This window comes from Dreissena polymorpha, chromosome 1, assembly GCF_020536995.1.
Source record: "Dreissena polymorpha isolate Duluth1 chromosome 1, UMN_Dpol_1.0, whole genome shotgun sequence".
NCBI lineage: Eukaryota > Metazoa > Mollusca > Bivalvia > Myida > Dreissenidae > Dreissena > Dreissena polymorpha.
Genome location: NC_068355.1, coordinates 165,743,300 through 165,763,534, shown reverse-complemented (window position 1 = coordinate 165,763,534; position 20,235 = coordinate 165,743,300). Strand labels below are relative to the sequence as shown.

The window sequence follows — 20,235 nt, the reverse complement described above, 5'->3', positions numbered from 1 at the left end:
ATTTTTTTCAATCTTAATAATTCAAACTTGTTCCAAATGTATCTTTACCGATTTGAAAAATAATTACCAATTTTCACTCAACGCTACAAAATACATTTATTTAAATGTCCCATTTGGTCCAAGGTCATGTCTTATGCTTAGATACTTAATATTACACCAATCGCCACTCGCATGGTTACCAGTAATACAGTTATAGTAGTTTTAATCATAACTGTTAATTGGTTATATCTATCGCTTTTAAACTTGTTAAATAGTACACAAACTTCTAGGAACCGAAGTGTAATCATATATTTAGCGATGATATTTTACAGCATTTGCACGTATTGAATACTAAATTAATGTTTACAGCAGTGTTTCTTTATTAATAGATGTGTGCGGCTTTTATTGACGTTTTATCATATATATATATATATATATATATATATATATATATATATATATATATATATATATATATATATATATATATATATATATGCAAACGGTAGATTTGTGTCCCTTTAAGTGTCTTCAGCATAAAGTGCAATTTAACTAAATTAATACAATTCACGAAAAATTCGATGGAATGTAAATGCGAGTATGTGAAAAGCCGATTAAGCAATTGACACCATCCCTTTTTTTTACAGATATATGTATTATTGCTTTATTATCGACGATATATGTTTGTATCATGGTTTTGTGCCTGACATGGAGTTCACGTGATCTTTGAAACATGTCATTTAAGAACACTGAACAAGTGGAAGATAATGTGGAATGATTGTATGGCTACGTATATTCTTAACATGTTTCTTAGCTACACCGTATAGACACCATCACACACTAAAATCGTATTTAGATTAATACACAATTATTTGCATAGGGCCAGTGAAAATAGTATAAACTGGCATAATAACATATTTACAAAGCGCTGGTTCGCTATTCAATTTTCCCTAATCAATAATCGTTTATTAACTGTTAATGTTAAGAACCAGACGTCTTTACTTTAAAATCTTCATTCGATTGTTTAATTGAACAAATGTTTACTTATTTCTTTGTTTTAGTTTGTTTGTTTTGAGACAAACATTTTTATTTAAAAAGAAATAGTATAACATCAGTGGTAAATGCTATCTAAAAGGAACACAAATTAATCATTAATGATATTCAAATAAGTCTTACTCGCGATATTATTAATCGTCTTATTAAAACATTCGTAAATGGTTATTTATAACATTTTCACAAGATGGATATTTATAGAACTATGTTATGGCATCAGTCTAACGTGACACTATAATCAAAATACTGACAGTACTGGAGTGGCGATGCTTTTGAAGAGGATGGATATAAAAGGATCAATTTAAGTTTATCTTCATCATCACAATTTAGTATGTGGGAACGAACATTTGGGTACAAAACACAATTTGCGCACGAACATTTTAGGTACGAAAATATTTTGCTAAAAAAAGTGGGTACGAAAAAAAAATGTAGGTAACTAGTACTGTACGAAAACAAAATGGGTAAGAAACAAAATTTGGGTACGAAACAAACTATGGGTACGAACAAAATTTGGGTGCGAAAACAAATAAGGTACACAAAATAATTGATACGACAAATAAAGGGTACGACAAAAATGTGGGGGTACGGGGAAGAAGTACCCGTGGGGAACTTGACCCATTCAGCGAAACTCGGGTTACATTATCGATCGAATCTAAAAATAACTACATTTGGGGTTTTCCCAGCGTCACAGCGTTTGAAGTTCCACCTGGCACTTTCGTGTCAGGTTCCTGTTCCGAACCTCTCGATAAATTTGAAAGAGGACGGGAACCAAGCTGCCTTAACCTTTATCAATGATAATAAGCGAAGTATGCTAATTGAGAAAATAAAGCTAACTCAATCGGAATGGCTCGGACGTTTACATAGGTCTCCATTGTAAAAAATTCGTTCATGGTATGAAACGATCTAGGAGGATTATTAACACATAAACACGAGCGTTCAACAAACTAAAATAAGGTAATTAAACATGAATGTTACTGTTGGTATTATGCAATTATAAAATATACTCGAAACACATACTACTAGATGGCAACAACTTTTTCGGTTTATTAAAGGTCAAGTGTGTTTTGAAAAACATCCACATGTTCCTTTTCTTGAATGTATTTATCAACTGTTTGATGTATAATCCATCAAAGTTTTCATCCCATGCATGGATTATTAGCGGCAGCAGAAGAACAATAAAATCATTAGTACATAACGTAATTTATCAAACTTTTGAAACATGAAAAGCTATACGGATGACACGAATCTTAGCATTTCCAATTTAAAATCACATTATTATCTAAAGATCATCAAACAAGTTACATAATCATCGTTTAGCTAAGCGTTAGTTTTCCTGTCTGGTCAGTTGGCGCCGTGTACTAGATATTATGAAGCTCATGTTTCTGTGCAGGTATGTTGCGCTGACAGTAAATAACCCGAGTTCATACTGCTTTTAAGTAGTACATGCTAAACTTGCATTTACAGCGAAATTAGTATTCTGAATTAAAAGTGTGTGACTTGGAATGGGGGGGGGGTCGTAACAATAATTCATATTAATAGACACTCAGTTTTGTAGTTTTATTTATAACTATTGAACTCATTATAGTCGTGTTTCACCATTCTCCCTGCAATTAAAACTTCAAATTCATTTTATAATACAAAGTTTTGTAGTCAATCCAAATCATGTCCAGTTTAAAAAAAATGTTTATTTGAAAAGTTTAATTCTAAACTTATTTGTTTGTTTATACGTTTCATAATTCAGACATTAGTGTGTTGCCGTGCTGCTTACTAATGTTAATATAACATATACATTCTAAAACGCTGAGCTAATTTCCAATGTGAATGAATCGATATTAAATTTCTTTGGAAAGTATACATACACATATTATCTGGTACAAACTAATATAGCGTATTCATATTACAACAACTGTTTTACAGCGAATCTCCATCAATATTTTTTACACCCAATTTGTCTGCATTGTTATCAATGATCATTTGACAAATCCTTTAAATACTTGTTCCTTTAAACAAGGCTTAACAGAACGGATTGAAGTTAGAATAACACTAACGATTGCGGTACTTCTGTTTGTTCAGTATTGGAGCTCTTAATTCCAATTAGGCCATTCGACATATGCATTCGTGTTGTCTTGCGAATACTTTATTGATAGATGTCTTGCGAAGATGTAAGTAAACGAAGGTAATGTAAAACATTTGAGGAACATTGCAGGGTCCTATAATTCTGCTTGCATCCAAAACGTTGCACACAATTTTTCCATTTATTCTGGTTGTGTTTTTTAGTAATAATACAATGTAGTCTATTATTTTACATTATGTTTAATCGTGTAATATAGATATACCATTGGCTTGTGAAACATTGAACAAGACGCTGTTATCTGGCTATTTTCTTATCGGGAACACGCTACAACTGAGTTTTAATAAATAGAACACAGGATGTCAGTTATAATTGTATTGGTGTATTATCGTAGGGCATTAATTCAATAACACACATATTAAAAGAACAAAACACGATGTTACCAAAACGTCAGTTGAAACCATTGATAAGTGTAAACTCGATTTGCACCGATAGCCTTATTCTTTGGTATAACCAATATGTGATATTTTTTTAACATTCTGAGGACGCATCCAGTGCACCGATCAAACCTGTTAACTTCATTTTGACGTGAGTTTACATCGATGGGTTGATAAATAGTATAGGCGTATATTTCACTGATTTGTCACTTTAAATCATTTTTCAATGGTGGTAAACAAAGAAACCCAAACGCTTGTTATAATACACTCTATGTGCACTGAGATATCTATCGGCAATAGTGGAAGCCATATTAACTGTGGTTAAATCAACCTATTAAAATCTGGAAACGATCATATATTATTCAATATAAAGAAAGGAAACTCCAGCTGCTGGAGCAGTATTGCATTCTCAACCTCATACTTGGCATAGCAGTACTCATGATACATATAAGTGTAAATGATTTAATATAGAAGCATTGAAACTGACATTAAACAAGTATTAACAGGAATTAAAACCCTTTCAATTTAATTCCCACTCAATGTTAGGAAGGAGACCAGAGCAACATACTTACGACTTTTGGAGGCAAGATGAAATGAATTTACGAGCAAACGCATCAATAAAACTCGACAAACACTCCATTTAAGTCGTTGCAATGAAAATAATATTCTGACATCACTGAGTATGTATCGGTTTGGCCCACTTGCTTTTTTGTTAAGGATTTAATATAACATTTAACAAATTGATGGTGTGGAATATTAGATTTGGACGATTCACGCTGTGTTAGGATTTGTCATCGTTCTTTGAGTGTTAATTGCTGCATTTGGCGGAACATCCTTTCCCTTCGGCAGCGGACCGTTTTGTCAAATTTCTCTTAACACACGCCCCATCGGTCAACGGCGACACACGTATTTCAGTTTAAATCTTCAGGCCGGTCTAAGGAGAATTTGTGTCGATTGTTTTTGTTGGCAATCATTAATATTGCTCCATCAGAGACAATACTATGCCAAACGTAGTAGTAAATAAAATCGAAGCCAAAATGATTGTTTGTGTTCTATATTTGAATCATTGAGTTGTTATGCCAGCAATTTAATAATAAATATTCGATTTTTTACAAATTCAGACGAATTAAAATTCCCTTCACAAGTATATATATTATTAAAATATCGTTTAGGTCTACTAAAAGACTTTTAATGTACCCGGTCACGGACAGCAGAAACCAAACGGAGTATATTCAAGATAATTGTATTTTGGTTATACATTGGTGATAGTTGGATGGATGTAAGGATGAACATATGGATGTATGAATGGATGGATTGGATAAAATAAATGTATTAATGGATGGATCTATGGATGACTGTATGTGCGTAAGGATGTGTGCGTAGGCTAGTTTGGTGGATGATTTGATTGGTCAATTGAATTGATAGATTGATGAATGGGTGGATTGATGGATGGGTTAATGGATGGGTGATTGATAGATGGATGAAAGAATAGATGGATGGATGGATGGATGAATGGATACAAAGAGAAGTATCGTCCATAATATAAAAATATATTTACCATCGTTGGGAAAATAATTACACAATAGATGGGCAATAGATGCCAAAAGAAAATGCCTATAAGATCAAGTAGAGACTTGAAGACCATTAAGAGGCAAATGATAGGGCAAAAAGATGACTGAGACAAAAAAGCACGATTTAACAATAACTAAACATAAACAGAACATAAAATATTATTGTCTGCGACTATAGACTATTTAGAATTCAATTAATGTAATTTACGAAACCTTTGACTAATAGTTATCGTATAATACTTGCACAATTAATTGAAAATGTGAAGACAAATGATACACATCTTTCCCATCAATGTTAAAAGTAAACGATTCTATCGCAAACCGTCAAAACGACAATTTCTAACTTTTTTCCAAGATAAAAAAGCCTTTTATAAATGAGACAGTATAATACCACCATTTACGTATAATCATGCTGAAAATACAGCTTCGTTAATTTTCATCATTCGAAATTGATAACATTATTAAGCATAAAACGCGAACAGATTGACCAATATTGAATGAGTCTACTGTTTATATTAAATTATGTTACAGTCCGTGGGCAACTTATATATAGTTCATAATTGTTGTAAGTTTCAAACCCAAAGGAAGAACAGCATTTTACTTTTGTAAATGTATATGATTTCCATTAGGATCTAACTAGGATCTAACTAGACAGTTCGGTCGTAAAACATGAACAATTTAGTGCATTTAAAGACAAACTTTAAAAAATGAATGTGAACAATGTCCCCTAAGAAAAATTTAACGCACGACATTGAAACCAACGCGCATTAACGAAAGTATTTTGTAGACTTGTTTTAAAACTGTGTTTAACCTCGTCTCGCTGTTATTGAAATATTTGATAAAACATAAAGGAATGGAGAAAATTACTATACGATAAAACATAATTGTCCGAAAATTAGCAATTTATATCACGGTTTAACGGATCAACGTGTAAGGTTGACACTTCAAATACATAAGCTACTGAAGACTGGATTGCATCGTTGTCCGCTCTGTGTAATAGACAATTTGCAATGTTTGATCCCGACTTACGAGAGTGACACAGGTCGAAGCAAAGGCGTTATTGGTTAATTAAACATTTTTATAAAAAAATCTAATACATTTTCTCATCTTAGGAAACATGCCTGAATTAACAATTTGCTTAAATGGCTGCTTGACGAATTAATCTTCGCATTCACCGTTTACTATTCTCTACCATTTGCGAGTCATGATATAGTGTTAATTTGCCAAACGTCTGGAGGAATAAAGTAGAACGAAAAAATTAAATGTAAGTTTAACAATCGTAGAAAAATATGATAAAATGATAAATACAAAATTATTTGCTTTAGAATATATATAAACTTTAAGTTTGTCAGTATCGCATGATCAACATGATCTTAAAGGTGCCTTTTCATGTTTTGGTAAACTGACAGAACTGAAAAAAATTGTTTCAGATTCGCAAATTTTCTTTGTAGTTATGATATTTGTGAGGAAACAGTGATACTTAACTAACATTGACCATGCTCTTAAATATCCATTTTGTGCATCTTTTGACGATTTAAAAACATAAAAATAATAAAGCGTTGCAACGCGAAACGATTGAATAGTTTGGAGAATTCTGTTGTAGTCGTTATATTTTGTGATACTACGAGGAGTGTTATATAAAGTATAAAATACATCACTCCTGGTATTAGAGCGGATGGCCGAGTGGTTAAAGCGGCAGACATTTACTCCATGCATCCAGGGGTCAGTGGTTCATGCCCCGTTGAGGTTTACTTTTTTTTCTTTCGTTAATTGTATTTTAACCGGAGCTTTTGTGATCCAATGTTTACATTAATAAATATAAAGCATTTAGTTACAAACTTCAATGCATGCCAATATCTATGTAAAGGCCTGTTTAATCCATTACAATATAAAATCCTCTGTTAATCGTTTCGCCAATTTAAATTCACAGTTTTTACATTCTTGCTTCATGAACACCTTCGCCACTTTTATGTGGCACTGTATTGACACTAGCACTGCAACGAGAACATTTAGTGAATGATAAACAACGCCATACCCACAACTGTTCACCAAGAGTAATTTCCATGAAGTCTTTGAGTGTTTCTTTTCGGTTGAGTGCATCATTATCGCGTTCGTTTGTACCTTTATTCTTGTTTTCTTTTTTTTGCTGTTTCTAAAATGAAAAATGTTCATACTTAACAATCATTTTTTCGGCAGGTTATTATATAAATCTTTGCAGTATTAAACTTTAATTTACTTTAAATTAATCTTCAAATTGATACAAAGGCGTGTTAAAATTGAGTCATATTAATACTATTGACAAAATATTTATCAAACAATGCGATGATGATCAAACTTAACTGGTAACGTCAGTTTTTTACAAATCATATTTGACTTTCGTCAACAGTCCAAAATTAGTACGTACTCCAATGGTCTTGTGGGCACTTAAAAATATGGCGATGAGAAGGCTGATAGCAAAGACAGCAAAGACAACGACGAAAAGGATGACATATATGCGTGTGAACCAAAGGATCCATTCTCCACCGTCGGCGTTTTGTTGTTCCATAGTAAGAGTTGAAAATATTTCATTGCCTTTCACAATAGAGAATAGCGTCTCAAACGAACGTGCTAGTGTGCTGAACTGCAAAAATATAATATTGGATCTTAACATAAATGGTAAACACTAGATTGATGGTTATTCAATTTTCGCTGTTAAATATTTATCCATTTTATAGCATACACTATGTCTCATTAAAATGGCATTTTTGCAAATAATTTTCTTGAAGCCATGCATAACAGAATATAGCTTGTACATGGGCTGACCAGATTGTGTTAACTGTTTGAAGGTTTAATGATACTATTAAGACACTAATGTGTCAACTGGTTCTGTTCTTAACCTTTAAAGTTGTGATAATGAACGACTATCCATATGTATTATCAGGTTTATATAATTATCGCAAAAATGTATTTAAAAAAAAAATTATTGTGTAATAAATGTATCAAAATATGTCAAGTGTATGTATAATCGAATGACTAATAAAAGAGTTTGAATTTACCCGGTCACGGACAGCAAAAACACAAAGGAAAATATTCAAAATAATTGTATTTATTCGTTATACATTGGTGATGGTTGGATGTAAGGATGAATGGATGAATGTTTGAATGGTTACATTGGATTAGATAAATAAATTGGCTAGTTTGAGTGGAAGGTTTGATAGGTCGAGTGTTGGGTGGATTGTTTGCGGGGTTGATGGGAAGGTTGGTTTGTGCTGGTGGGTGGGTTTGTATGGATTGATGAAGGGATGGATGGATGGGATGAATTGATGGATGGATGGGTGGATGGATCCGTGGGCGGATGGTACGATGGATAGATTGATTGATGGATTGATGAAGGAAAGGATTGATAGATGGTAGGATGGACAGATCAATGGATGGATGGAAAGGTTGTCGGGTGGGTTTCGGTGGATGGGTTGAAGGAGCATTTGATCGATGGATGAATTGACGAATGGCGCACTGATGGACGGACGCAAGTATGTATATTTGTTAGTATGTATGTACTTACTTTTGCATTGAACAATTATATACACACGCCATAATCATTTAATTATTTAAGCATGAAGTAACATTATGTATTATTAGTAACATTGTTTGTAACAGAGGGTGTATATCCCATAAACCTTAAGTAATTATCTGTTTAACAATTACATCTAAACCGACTACTCGATTACTCAGTGTGTATGGTTATTACTCGGGGTGAATGGAAAATACACCATGCGCACGTGACCGCTCTAAGCTTATCGGGGTAGGTCAATTTTGTAGGAGGTGATATATTTATTGATATGTTGTATATATTTCTTATTTGTTTCCAATATACCTTCCTGTGGTAAGGCCCAATCACAAAGTAACCGCTCATCCAAAAACCGATGAACAGTACGCTCACGCATGCCAGGTATGCCTATACATTCCAAAATGCTTTGAACATTGTCTTGAACAACAACTAAAATTCAAGCGAAAACATGGGTGTTGTTCATTTGTTCATATTTCCTTATAATAAAAGTAACATATTAAAGAGCATTCACAATTAAGTAACAATTTTCATTATACCCACTTTGTGATTTATAAAAGATTAACAAATGTGATGATTTCAGTAATTTAGCTATTTTTTTTATATACATACTGATATGCAAAATATTCTTTAATGCGAGTTTTTTGTTTACATAAAAGACGAAAAAAGTGCGCTCTTGTCTGCATGTAAGCATGTTTAAAATAAGAAATCTTACGTTAAATTTCACATGAATCTTTGAAAACCGTAGAACTGTGAGCCAGCTAAAAAGACATCCGATTCCTAGAAAGACTGTGTTCTTATCTATCGTTGCCAACTGGAGTTCATTGTCCTGCAATTACGGAACATAATCATACAAATCCTTATACTTAATAATCCGACACTCAAATTGATGTAAAAAGTAACAGTTTTAAGAACAAGTAATCTCTTAATAAACTTTATCAGGAGAGAATTGATTGGTGTCATCAGCAAGTTTTCTATTTCAGGCGAGCAGCAAATTGCATATTTGATATATGACAAAAACATCACAAAACAAAAATAATAAATTGTGGAGCAATCTTATGCAATTGCCAATGTAAATAAGTTGATATTTAATCCATTTCATAGATAATGTTACGTATTGTATTTAAATTAGTTGTGGGGTGTATTTAACATTACATGTATTTTAGAAAGACTTTAATGTTTAATCATAAATTAGGCATGTGTCTATAAGTTTATTTCATTCTGCTTACTTTTAACAATATACAAGTCACGTTACTAGTGCGTTTATAATTTTAACAATAAACTAACAATATTATTGAACAATGTGTTCAAATGCAGGTGAAAAGGGCATTGCTTTAACTCTAATTTGATAAATGTTAACATGTTGAAAACCAACATGTTTACATATTAATGAATAACAGCGATTTGTGTATATTTCCTTGATACATGTATGTTTTACACACATTGATGATGTAGGATGATAAGTCTATAATATTGATAGAATATACGCTCAGCTTTTAACACAATACAATGAAAAACTACCTTGACAGTGTGTTCTAGATATGCTGAAATTTGAATATTTAAATAAAAATATACCCACCCCCATGGTCAATACTGCAACTGATCCCCATATGTTAAAAAAGTCTCCAATTATGGTTAACATATCCCAAATAAAGTTCGCAAAGATGTAACGGTAATCAGAACTCGACAACGTGTTGTGTTGGTCCATGATTGTTTGTGGTTTCTTTGATCTGTATATCTACAAAAAGCATTAAATGTAATAGAACATCTGAATATAAAATCATTTTTTGTGACTTTAAAATTCACACACCATTTGACGAATTGCAAAAATCAAACTAAACTTTAGTTACAAATATTTGCTCACACAGGCAAGAGCAAATCCCAAAACTATCTTGTAAACCGCGGCTGACATCGTCATACTACTGAACACAATGACTGCTATGCAGATGCTTTTACTTGAGTATGCCAGCACGGGCTCTGAATGAAAAAAAAATAAATTGTAGTTCATTTGGAATTTACAAGATTATCAACATTTGCCAGAAGAAGCTTCCATTGCAAACTCTGAACATAGGGTTTTACTAGGTGTTTTTTTTAATACGACACATGAACGACAATATGATGTTTAGTTTTAATAAAATTGTATTTTTCGTAATGTTTTAACATTGTTAATCAGGTGCATTCCTCTCTATAGCATAAATTACACATTTGAAACGTATTTATTGGAAATGTGCTTAGGTAATTATGCAAGAAATGACTGGTAACGGTTTTTAATATCGCGGCATTTACTTTACCTAGATTGTTCTTCCCAACGCATTTTATTCTAGTGGTATGCGTCTGCAAATCTACAACCACTTGACCGTTGTTTTCCAAGTCACTAAAAATCACCTACAGTGTATAAAGAAGCAAGAATAAAACTGAATAATTTTATCTCTGTGGAAAGAACTCGTTCAGCATGGGTAAAGCCTTGTTTGAAACATATTACATATTAAGGTAACGACCAGGTTCGTAAGATAGGTTAGAAAGACTCAGTCGCATTTGAATAAGTCTTCGGTAGGGACAAGCAAAATGAATGCGGATTGCCCAATGGCAGCATGGTAATACGTGAATAGGTGTTGGAAAACCAAGGTAAAGTTCAGGTGTTAAGATACACATATTGCCTTTATGTTTTAGGTCATAGATCATAAATATAGTCCATTAGTACTGAACCTTTCACAGTTTACTCATACTTTTGAATAATTTATGCAGATAAACAATTATTTTGTCTGTAGGGCTAAGGTCGATTCTCAATGTAAGTTGTGTTCATAATAATACAACGATTGATCACTGTCCGAACTTTGTCCAGAATAGACGGGGTTTTACAACTGTTTCAGTTGATTAGCGCGAGGAATAGTATTATTGAAAGGTACAATCAGATCCTAGGAAAAAGTCCAATGTCATATATGAGAACAACAGTTAAATATTTGAGATTCATGCTTAAGACTTTGTACTATCTATATGGAACATGCTGTATTGCGGCAATCGCGATATTTTTGCATTTTCGTCTTCGATATAATGGCAACACTCATTGAGTCACGCACCTCGCCTTGTATCCACAGGCAACGGGCTTTTCGAATGTTTGCCAACACGCGAACAGAGTGCATCTGGAACTCTAAAGATGTCGACAGCATCCTGAAACAAAGATTTATAACTATGAAACGGTTTAGAAACCGCATGGTCTATGTGATAATAGGTCGAAATCCGTGATACCTTAGATAAAATAGTCCGTTTCCTAAAAAAAATAACAAAACCATATTGAATGTATGTGTTTTGTAAAATAAACAAACACAATGTTTATCAGCATGTCCTTTCTTAAATATATCTCATAACAGTCGCGCTTTACATTAAATAAAACAAACTACCAGTGTTATAATTGGTTCGAAATAAGGATCAAGCTTTGTATGTTGTTGTATAAGGAAATAGAAAGAATAACTTGATAAAAGCGAAAACTACGTTTCTCTTACAAAAAAGATAAAGAATGAGTTTAACGTGTACGAACATATTGTTAACACCTGCCGGATATTTAAGAAAATATTATTATTAGAAACAACTGCATCGTACAAAAAGGCTTTGAGGCAATTCCAATAACGACTGTAACTAAAGGTCAGAATCTTGTTAAAGACAAGACAAGTGAAGTGATAAAACAGGTATGCTAATCCCAAATGTCAGAGAATAAGAATTGTGTGTGGCATGTTAAGGATTGGCATGTACAATAGAAATTAAACGTTTACAACGAATTTCCATAAAAAAAACAAGACTCTCATATTTTGAATGCATAATCTCACATTAGTTGTAGAATACTTTAAAAAAAGTAATACTTGGGTGGATTATAAAATAAATACACTATGGTAAAATGGACTGAACACAACGTCTTTAATTGGTCAATTATTGAAAAAGTGTAGAATGGTTAGGAGTTATGCACACATTTGAATAAATTTGTTATACAGGTTTGAATAATATGTATATGGCATTATTTACTATGCTTTTTTATAAATTTGATCAGGTAAGAAACCATTTTCTTCTTTATTTAATTTCTCAATCAGAGTTGAGATTTGTTAATACAATACTATAATTTTATAATATATTTTAAGGAAATATACTTCAAGAATAATTGTATTTGCGCATTTGCATATATTGTGATGTATTCATTTTACTCAATAGTGGTATTATTGTTTTAATTAATAAGTAATGTTACTCTGATTAATGCTGTAAAAGATAAAGTATTATCGGAGTCAACCTATTGAAATAAAACATGCTAATATATAAACATATTTTTCATTAATTATGCTCAAACGGACAACAAGTTTTTGTTTGTTTATTGAATGAGTGATATCGACACTTAATCATGATGAATTAAGAGGTTTTTAATGTTAATCATTCTAGCCCTCATAATCAACGTCCTCGTCATATTCTCATCATAGTTATCATCATCATATTTACCAGTACCACAATAATCAACACAAAATAACAGTTGAGCCGTTAATAACCCTTCACCAATATAACCACTCTCAACATAATCAAAATTATTTATGAATCACAACTGATGATGCAAATTTATTTCAGATCAATCATCATCATCATAACCATTATCATCATCATCACCTTCATTATCATCAGTATTATTGTTAATATAAAACCTATATAGAGGATATTTGCTGGATTCGGTGGAATATCGATTTTATTTCACGAGTGATCATAAAAAAAAAACATTTTCACGAGTGGCGCAGCCACGAGTGAATATATATATTTTTTATGATCACGAGTGATTTAAAATCGGTATTCCACTGAATCCAGCAAATTTCATTTTTATTTTATGTTTTTTCACCGTTTATTTACATTGTGAAAGAGTTAAACTGAATAATTTGGCTGGATTTATGACGTCATTTCGTCGTAAAAATGACGTCATTTCAAAGTAAAACAGTGAAAAATATCGTTATTTTTCACTGTTATTTTTCACTGAAACAGTGAAATATCACTTTTATTTCACTGATATTTCTCTATAAACCACCGGAAAGCATAAAATAAATAGATATATATATATATATAAAATATGGTATAAGGCGTATGGCATATCGATTGAAAAGTATTACTACAATTTTCTTTATTTAAGAATGATTTATACTTGTATTATTATGTGTTTTTCATACTTGTAGAGTCATATTGTTGGTACTCAATTTCGAATGATTTTTATCAAGGCACACTTATTACATAAGATTCAAAATAGACGCGAAATTGTGTTTCTATGTTCACTCAAAATGACGACTTGACGTCATATTTGGTTTGTTGACATAAATTATTGTGTTTGTTTCTGTTTGAATAACATCTGGCAGTTATCCAGAAACGTTTTATGTAATCGTAATTTTGATAAAGTCTATAAAGTTGCACTACTAAAATGAGCGAATTTACAGTTTTCCAAGGTGTAGCCCTTGGCAATACTCTGTATTAAAATGAAACAAAGTATTAAGTTATTCTACTGATTCAGATTTTCGTGTGTATTGTTTACCATCATTAGCATGTACGAGATTCATTATGGTCGTATAGTCATAATAGCTTTGAGCTACACATATATACAGATGTTTTCAGTTATGGTTCAATGCTTGATAAATAAAGAAACTCTCACGTATCTTCTTATTTGATAACGCCAATTATAAGCTTACTTCTTTATTGGTTGGCTGATGTTTGCATGATCCAGTTCCTTCAATAAATTATACGTGTAAGCGGTATCCCCAGCTTGCATAAGGCCTTTATCAACAGCAATCATCTTCTCTATTAAACGGTACATAGAACACATTTAAAATCATACATTTAACTAGAAACCGTATTATTTGTCATCCCCAGAAAAATGTAAGGATGACAAGAAATCATGTTCGAACCTACTTACGAGTAGAAAAATACAATATCATATAATGCCTGGAAGTATTCTGCCAATATGACTTTTTCTTTTCTTTCTTCATACATGTTTTGACGTTGTTTTTGTCGTTAGCCGGTAAGAAAAAGGATTGTTATATACTAATTAAACAATCATTACTTTCACAGAACACAATGTTTCTAAAGTATTTACCGACTATGTTTATTTCGTAACTGCTGTTGTTTTCCGAGAAGCCCGGATAGTCGAAGTACGTGAACTTGATTTCCATTTTGTCCTCTGGCTGTCTCATGTAGATCCCTATCGAGTTTTCCTCGACATTGTGATAATTTGATAAAAACAACAAACACACTTTGTATAACTATTTTACGTAAGATATATTACTGTGCCGTAACAATTAGGCTTGTTCGGGTAAAATGTTTATTTGGTTAATAATTTTACAGAAAATTAGACTGCTAAGAATTTCGCAACCTCTATACTGGTGACCCTATAACGTAGGCAAAGGGTACCTGTAAACATTCCGCATGAACGCTTCAAGTTATAAAATGGAGAGGTATATGTGATATACACCTACTGCTATATAACTTTATCCGTCACAATACGTATTACATACATTATTGCATGACAATTATTGGATTATAAGTGATAGTAAAATTGTTTAATACGACAGATGACCTTCCGATTCAGAATTTATAATTTTGTTGTTGATACAATACGAATAATCTAATTGTTAACTGACAGACGCCCCTTTCTGTTGACGGATATACCTTAACAATATATTGTTCACAAAACGTCCGTTGAACATTATTTTAATACGTGATTACGTCACTATAAATCTACGAAATTTTAAAATGTTGGCATTGAAGGCTTATTCATAAATAAGTTGTCTTACTAATTTCTATTTGCATGTAAGTATATAACTGGTATATAATACACACTTTTTAAATGTGTAATACTAAATGTTTACATAACTTACTCATTAAACTTACCCGTTGCACAGCAAAGTTGATAGCAGAAACTAGATCGTCCACAGTATACTCCCCTTCAGAATTAACGCCGTTGATCACGTCCCAACCTGTAAGATAATGATTGCCTTTGTCGACAAATAAAGAATTATCAATTCAAATAATGTCGTATCAAAAGTACGTACAATTTAAAAGTTCAAGCTGTTAGATTTCGTTCCATTCATCGGAATACATTTTCCGTGAAAGACATGTCATACAAATAAACGTATATAGTAACTTTGGATGATTTATATTGTATTAGGAATACTGATGATGATGATGATGATGGATAGCTTGTATCCCTAATCATGCCGTTTGAGAATATAGAGACTATTTGATATAACCAGAACATATTCATTAAAGTTGATAATGTCATTATGGCTTTAAGGGTGTATTAATCCCCTCCAAGTGCAAACATCCGTTCGAAGGATAGAAAATAGGGACCTTTAAGGTACAACAATATGTTATCGGACAAAAAGCTAATGAACAATATCATGCAAATGCAGAGAAATTGACTATCAACGTGTATTATATTTTTTCTAATCGTCCTATATGTTTATATCGCAAGCATGGTCGAAATATTATTGGTGAGTCAAGATCAAGCTAAAAATGTGAAAATGTGATTTAATTGATAACGTACGGGAATCCCAGTCTTTGATTAGAAGATGAGAGAGGGTTTCGCGTCCACGATTTGCTTCATTTAAAAAGCTGATACGGTCGTTTCCGAAGTAAATCGTCTGTAAAAAAGATTACTTAAGCTATGAACACCAGAGGTTCATTCACATAATGTTGCTTGCTTTTTATACTGACATCATAGACGTTTGTTTACAAAGGCCGATACGCTTATGCAAACTCATATGTTAATACATCCATGCTATCAAATCAACGGAAAAGAAACACGTATTGTTATAATTCCCCTGACGGATTATTGTATAATATGTTACTGAACCGGCACTTAATGGACCACTCGCAAAAACACAGATTGCTCCGTCAATCTAGTCGCGTGACAGAGATTAGAAAAACTCAGACAGAGCAGATTGAAAGTTCATAGGCAGTTGGCGAGTCGTCAATTAAACACTGTCCGGTTGTTTTACGTACACATGTTTTTAATGATTAAATATTGATAGATGTTCATTCTTCAATGAAAAATGTGCATACAAATTTGACCTTGTCACAGTGTGACAGCTTATAAAACAGCAAACTTCTTTAATACTATGTATATGTTTCAGTGACAGTTTAAGTTTACCTGTTAGAACAAGCAAGATGAAAATATTGAACTAGATTAAGTTTATTTGTAAAATTGAAATGTGTTCATCATGGCCGGCAAATACGTAAATGCCAAGGAATCTTAAGAACGCTTTTCTTTCGACAATCAATTATTTTGATCAAGTCTTCATATACAACAATATGCGTTCACTGCGCATACGGTAGAAAAGTAATAATAATATACACTTACTTATGCTAGATAAGTTTTGCAAAGTGTTTAAAGCTTGTACGAAAACAGTTTATAAATTAGTTTTCGCATTGGTATAAAAATTATTTGATTTTATGTAAGAATCATTACACAATATAGTTATAACAGAATCTAAATGGTAAGATAAACAGCGGTTATTTGATCACTATTGTTAATAAAAATGAAAATATACATTTCTGTATATAAAGTTATTAAAATGAAAGTTCAAACACCCCGATATCTACATTATCTCTCAACATATTGACAATGCCTTTTATGACTATTTGACCAAGCGGATAATACATGGCTTCTTTCTATTCGTATACAGTAACACTTTCGTGAAGTACAAGTATGATTAAAAACATCAACTGGTAAAACTTCAAACACAAAACTGCCGAACTTGAACTAGCGCCATAAAAGTAGTCGATAATGTGAACAATGTAAGTGTATGTATATTTGTCGCTGAATATATAGTTTTTATTCAATCTAATTATGTGTTTTCTTTTGGATAAAGCACTCATACAAATACATACCTTTGTTGTGATGAGCCCTATGTTAACCACATGGATAATTAAGAAAAACAAATGCAATGGGTGCACAAAACATTTGCCGTTTTTGTACTTCAGAGCCTCGTAAAAATACCATACGGGATTGCAGTAACAGCCGCCATCACGTCCATTTGATTCTACAAAATATAATATTGGCCAATGATGTTAAATTGGTGCGATGTTTATGGTGTTATATGACGCTATGATGCGACATATGTCGCATGCATTAAGAATACTCAATAGTTACAAAGATGTGGTAACTGCGATGATGCGATAGATGTGATGTCTGTGTTCCGTGCTGTGTGTTGTTAGTTGACGCAATGGTACTATAGATATTGTGTCCGCATTGAGTGCTGTGAGATGACGAAATGCGACCGTTAAGACTATCGACTGCGCTCTGTGTAGCTTTCGTTAGAAATCAAGAAATCAAGTTATTTCAAAGGCATCGAAAATGTCGATATTGGACAACACTTTTAGTAAGTGAAACCATTGGTTTTAGTAAACGAAATGTACGTCAGACTTAAAAAAAAGAATTTCATTAACTTTATCCGGACCTTTGGTATTTACGACATCTTACCTGTTATTAGATTGTTTATATACAATCATACAATCGTGTACACATTGACCATGTCACAAATACCTGCTTTTTCCATAACCGATGTGTTTGTGGAAGTCAAACTGGAAACTGATGCGATGCGAACTGAAAAATAATTGATTCAATACAAATAATTATTCTCATTACTTAAGTTGCTGAACGTACCGAACTTATCTAATTTCGAATGTTTTGCATTTAGGAATGTTCACGTTTGTAACACAAAACGACGGAATAATTAGGGATGTTTGTGTTGTTTTGGATAAAATGTATTATGAGACATGAGCATACTGTTCAATCTTATTATAACACGCCGTAACGGCATAGTTGGTGACGTATTTTCACTTTTATATAGTTGAATCTGGTTCGAATACCGTTGGGAGCAGCTTTTTACTTTTTTCTTTCGCTTTTTATTATTATGTTTTTTATTAATTATTCTTTTTCAATTAGCTTAACTTATGTCGAGATCCTAACTTAACATTATGATCAAGAATGAAGCAGTCCAGTTGTGCTCCATGGAATTGTTCCTGTCGTTGGAATAGTTTTTCTTACGATTAAAGGTAACCGGAATATGTTTTTTTTAAACTTTGTGTGAGAAATACTTAATTTAACGACAAATATTTGCAATTTGGTCGTTGTAAGCTTTAATAATATAATTTGAGTGGCGATTGCATTGTTTACAGAATATTAGTTGAGGTTTGACAAAGAAACTTTTAAAGTCCATGCAATATAATCAGAAGAAAAAGTATAGGAATACTCAAAAATCATAACTCCATTTGTTATTAAAGTAAACAAAGTATCGTTCAAGCACAGCATATTCATACAAATATAGTGATAATTGATAAGCTTTCTTTCTACGTGTGTTTGCTTTCAATCATCATATATAGCAGTAGTAAAATAAATTGCTTACCTTTCTGCAGATGAAGCGGTAAAAATACGGAAAGACTTTATGAATCATACAGAGTTTAACGAATGAGGAAACATAGGATCTAGTTTGCAATGTGCGTTCAAATTGTAAGATATTCATGTCACCGGTGTCATTATGCAGATATGAAAACTGATAACCAAGCGTGTATATACGTCGACATAACACTCATGCGTACTTTTATCTCGTTTTTTTTTAAAGAAAAGTGTAGTATATCACTACAACTATCAATATAGCAAACAATGTTTTATCTCTATTATCACTTCAATTTTCAGTGATAGGACATCAAGGTTGGTTTGCATAAGGTTTTCAAGAAGATGACATTTAATCATGTGTTCGTCCGCTGATTTTAGAACGCAGATACATCTATCTTATCATTCGTTCCTTAATGTATTGTTCATTCCCCCAATTGGTGTGGTATTGTTAAGTTGTTAATTCTTAGTATATAAATTCAAAAAATGCCGAAAATTCTTACCTTTTAAACACGTTTTATAAATTTGTAACTGAAGTTCCAAAGTTTCCTGCAGCTTGGCCTTTACCAAGCCGAGTTATGTTGTTGTTGTTTTTTGCAGAGTCTGTCCTGGAAGAAACCCTCGAATCGGACCGTTCTGCGCCATTTCCATCTTAGCCGCCTGCTATGAAATCGTCTGCGGAGTTGTGGCTTCCTACTTGAGTTAAGCAATGTCGTTTACACTTTTGTTACGTCTGTGCTTTCACTGTTTATGCGGTTTTATAAATAATAGTTCCCGAAATATAAGCTTCAGTAAATTGCTAGATATGATCAATTATTGCGACTTCAGGTATGTAGATTTAATTGTTTTGTATCGTCATTTAAGAAATACGAATAACACTAGTTGGTTTTTATACAAGATTTAGAGACCCACCACATGTTATATAAACAAAATACTTGAACATTAACTCTGTTTTATTATACCGTCACTTCATTTCGATTTGTAGCAAACATGGTCTTACATGGCCAGCAATTAGAAGAAACTGTTCAAGCCGATAAATGAAAACGAGACGGACCTGCCCCGCTCCCAGAATTTCCATTGTTTTAAAGATATGTGATGCTTTCATTTTGTTTGCCGGTATCATGAACATAATGTGACCTTCCTTATTCTCTGTAATTCAGGTCAGCTGTCAATCTTTGTATGTT

General features: G+C 32.5%; 2 protein-coding genes across 4 annotated transcripts in view; one reads left to right on the top strand and one right to left on the bottom strand.

Annotated features, from left to right (window-relative positions):
* LOC127859568 (mucolipin-3-like) overlaps nucleotides 1-20,235 on the top strand; it is a 297,009-nt gene that overhangs the window by 181,617 nt on the left and 95,157 nt on the right. The window lies entirely within an intron of this gene.
* LOC127859821 (uncharacterized) lies at nucleotides 7,516-19,213 on the bottom strand. Of its 3 annotated transcripts, none has more exons than XM_052397329.1 (14): nucleotides 19,065-19,213; nucleotides 18,203-18,262; nucleotides 17,548-17,699; nucleotides 16,202-16,298; nucleotides 15,547-15,632; nucleotides 14,753-14,857; nucleotides 14,349-14,457; nucleotides 11,733-11,823; nucleotides 10,947-11,040; nucleotides 10,520-10,632; nucleotides 10,235-10,393; nucleotides 9,371-9,484; nucleotides 8,965-9,087; nucleotides 7,516-7,731 (listed from the first exon to the last, which is right to left on the bottom strand). In XM_052397329.1, the coding sequence occupies exons 6-13, from the start codon at nucleotides 14,847-14,849 to the stop codon at nucleotides 9,046-9,048; spliced, it is 819 nt and encodes a 272-aa protein (XP_052253289.1). In that variant the 5' UTR covers nucleotides 14,850-14,857; nucleotides 15,547-15,632; nucleotides 16,202-16,298; nucleotides 17,548-17,699; nucleotides 18,203-18,262; nucleotides 19,065-19,213; the 3' UTR covers nucleotides 7,516-7,731; nucleotides 8,965-9,045. The 3 variants fall into 3 exon arrangements, with proteins under 3 accessions (XP_052253289.1, XP_052253295.1, XP_052253303.1); XM_052397335.1 differs by having other exon boundaries at nucleotides 17,662-17,699; XM_052397343.1 differs by lacking the exons at nucleotides 17,548-17,699; nucleotides 18,203-18,262; nucleotides 19,065-19,213 and having other exon boundaries at nucleotides 16,202-17,469.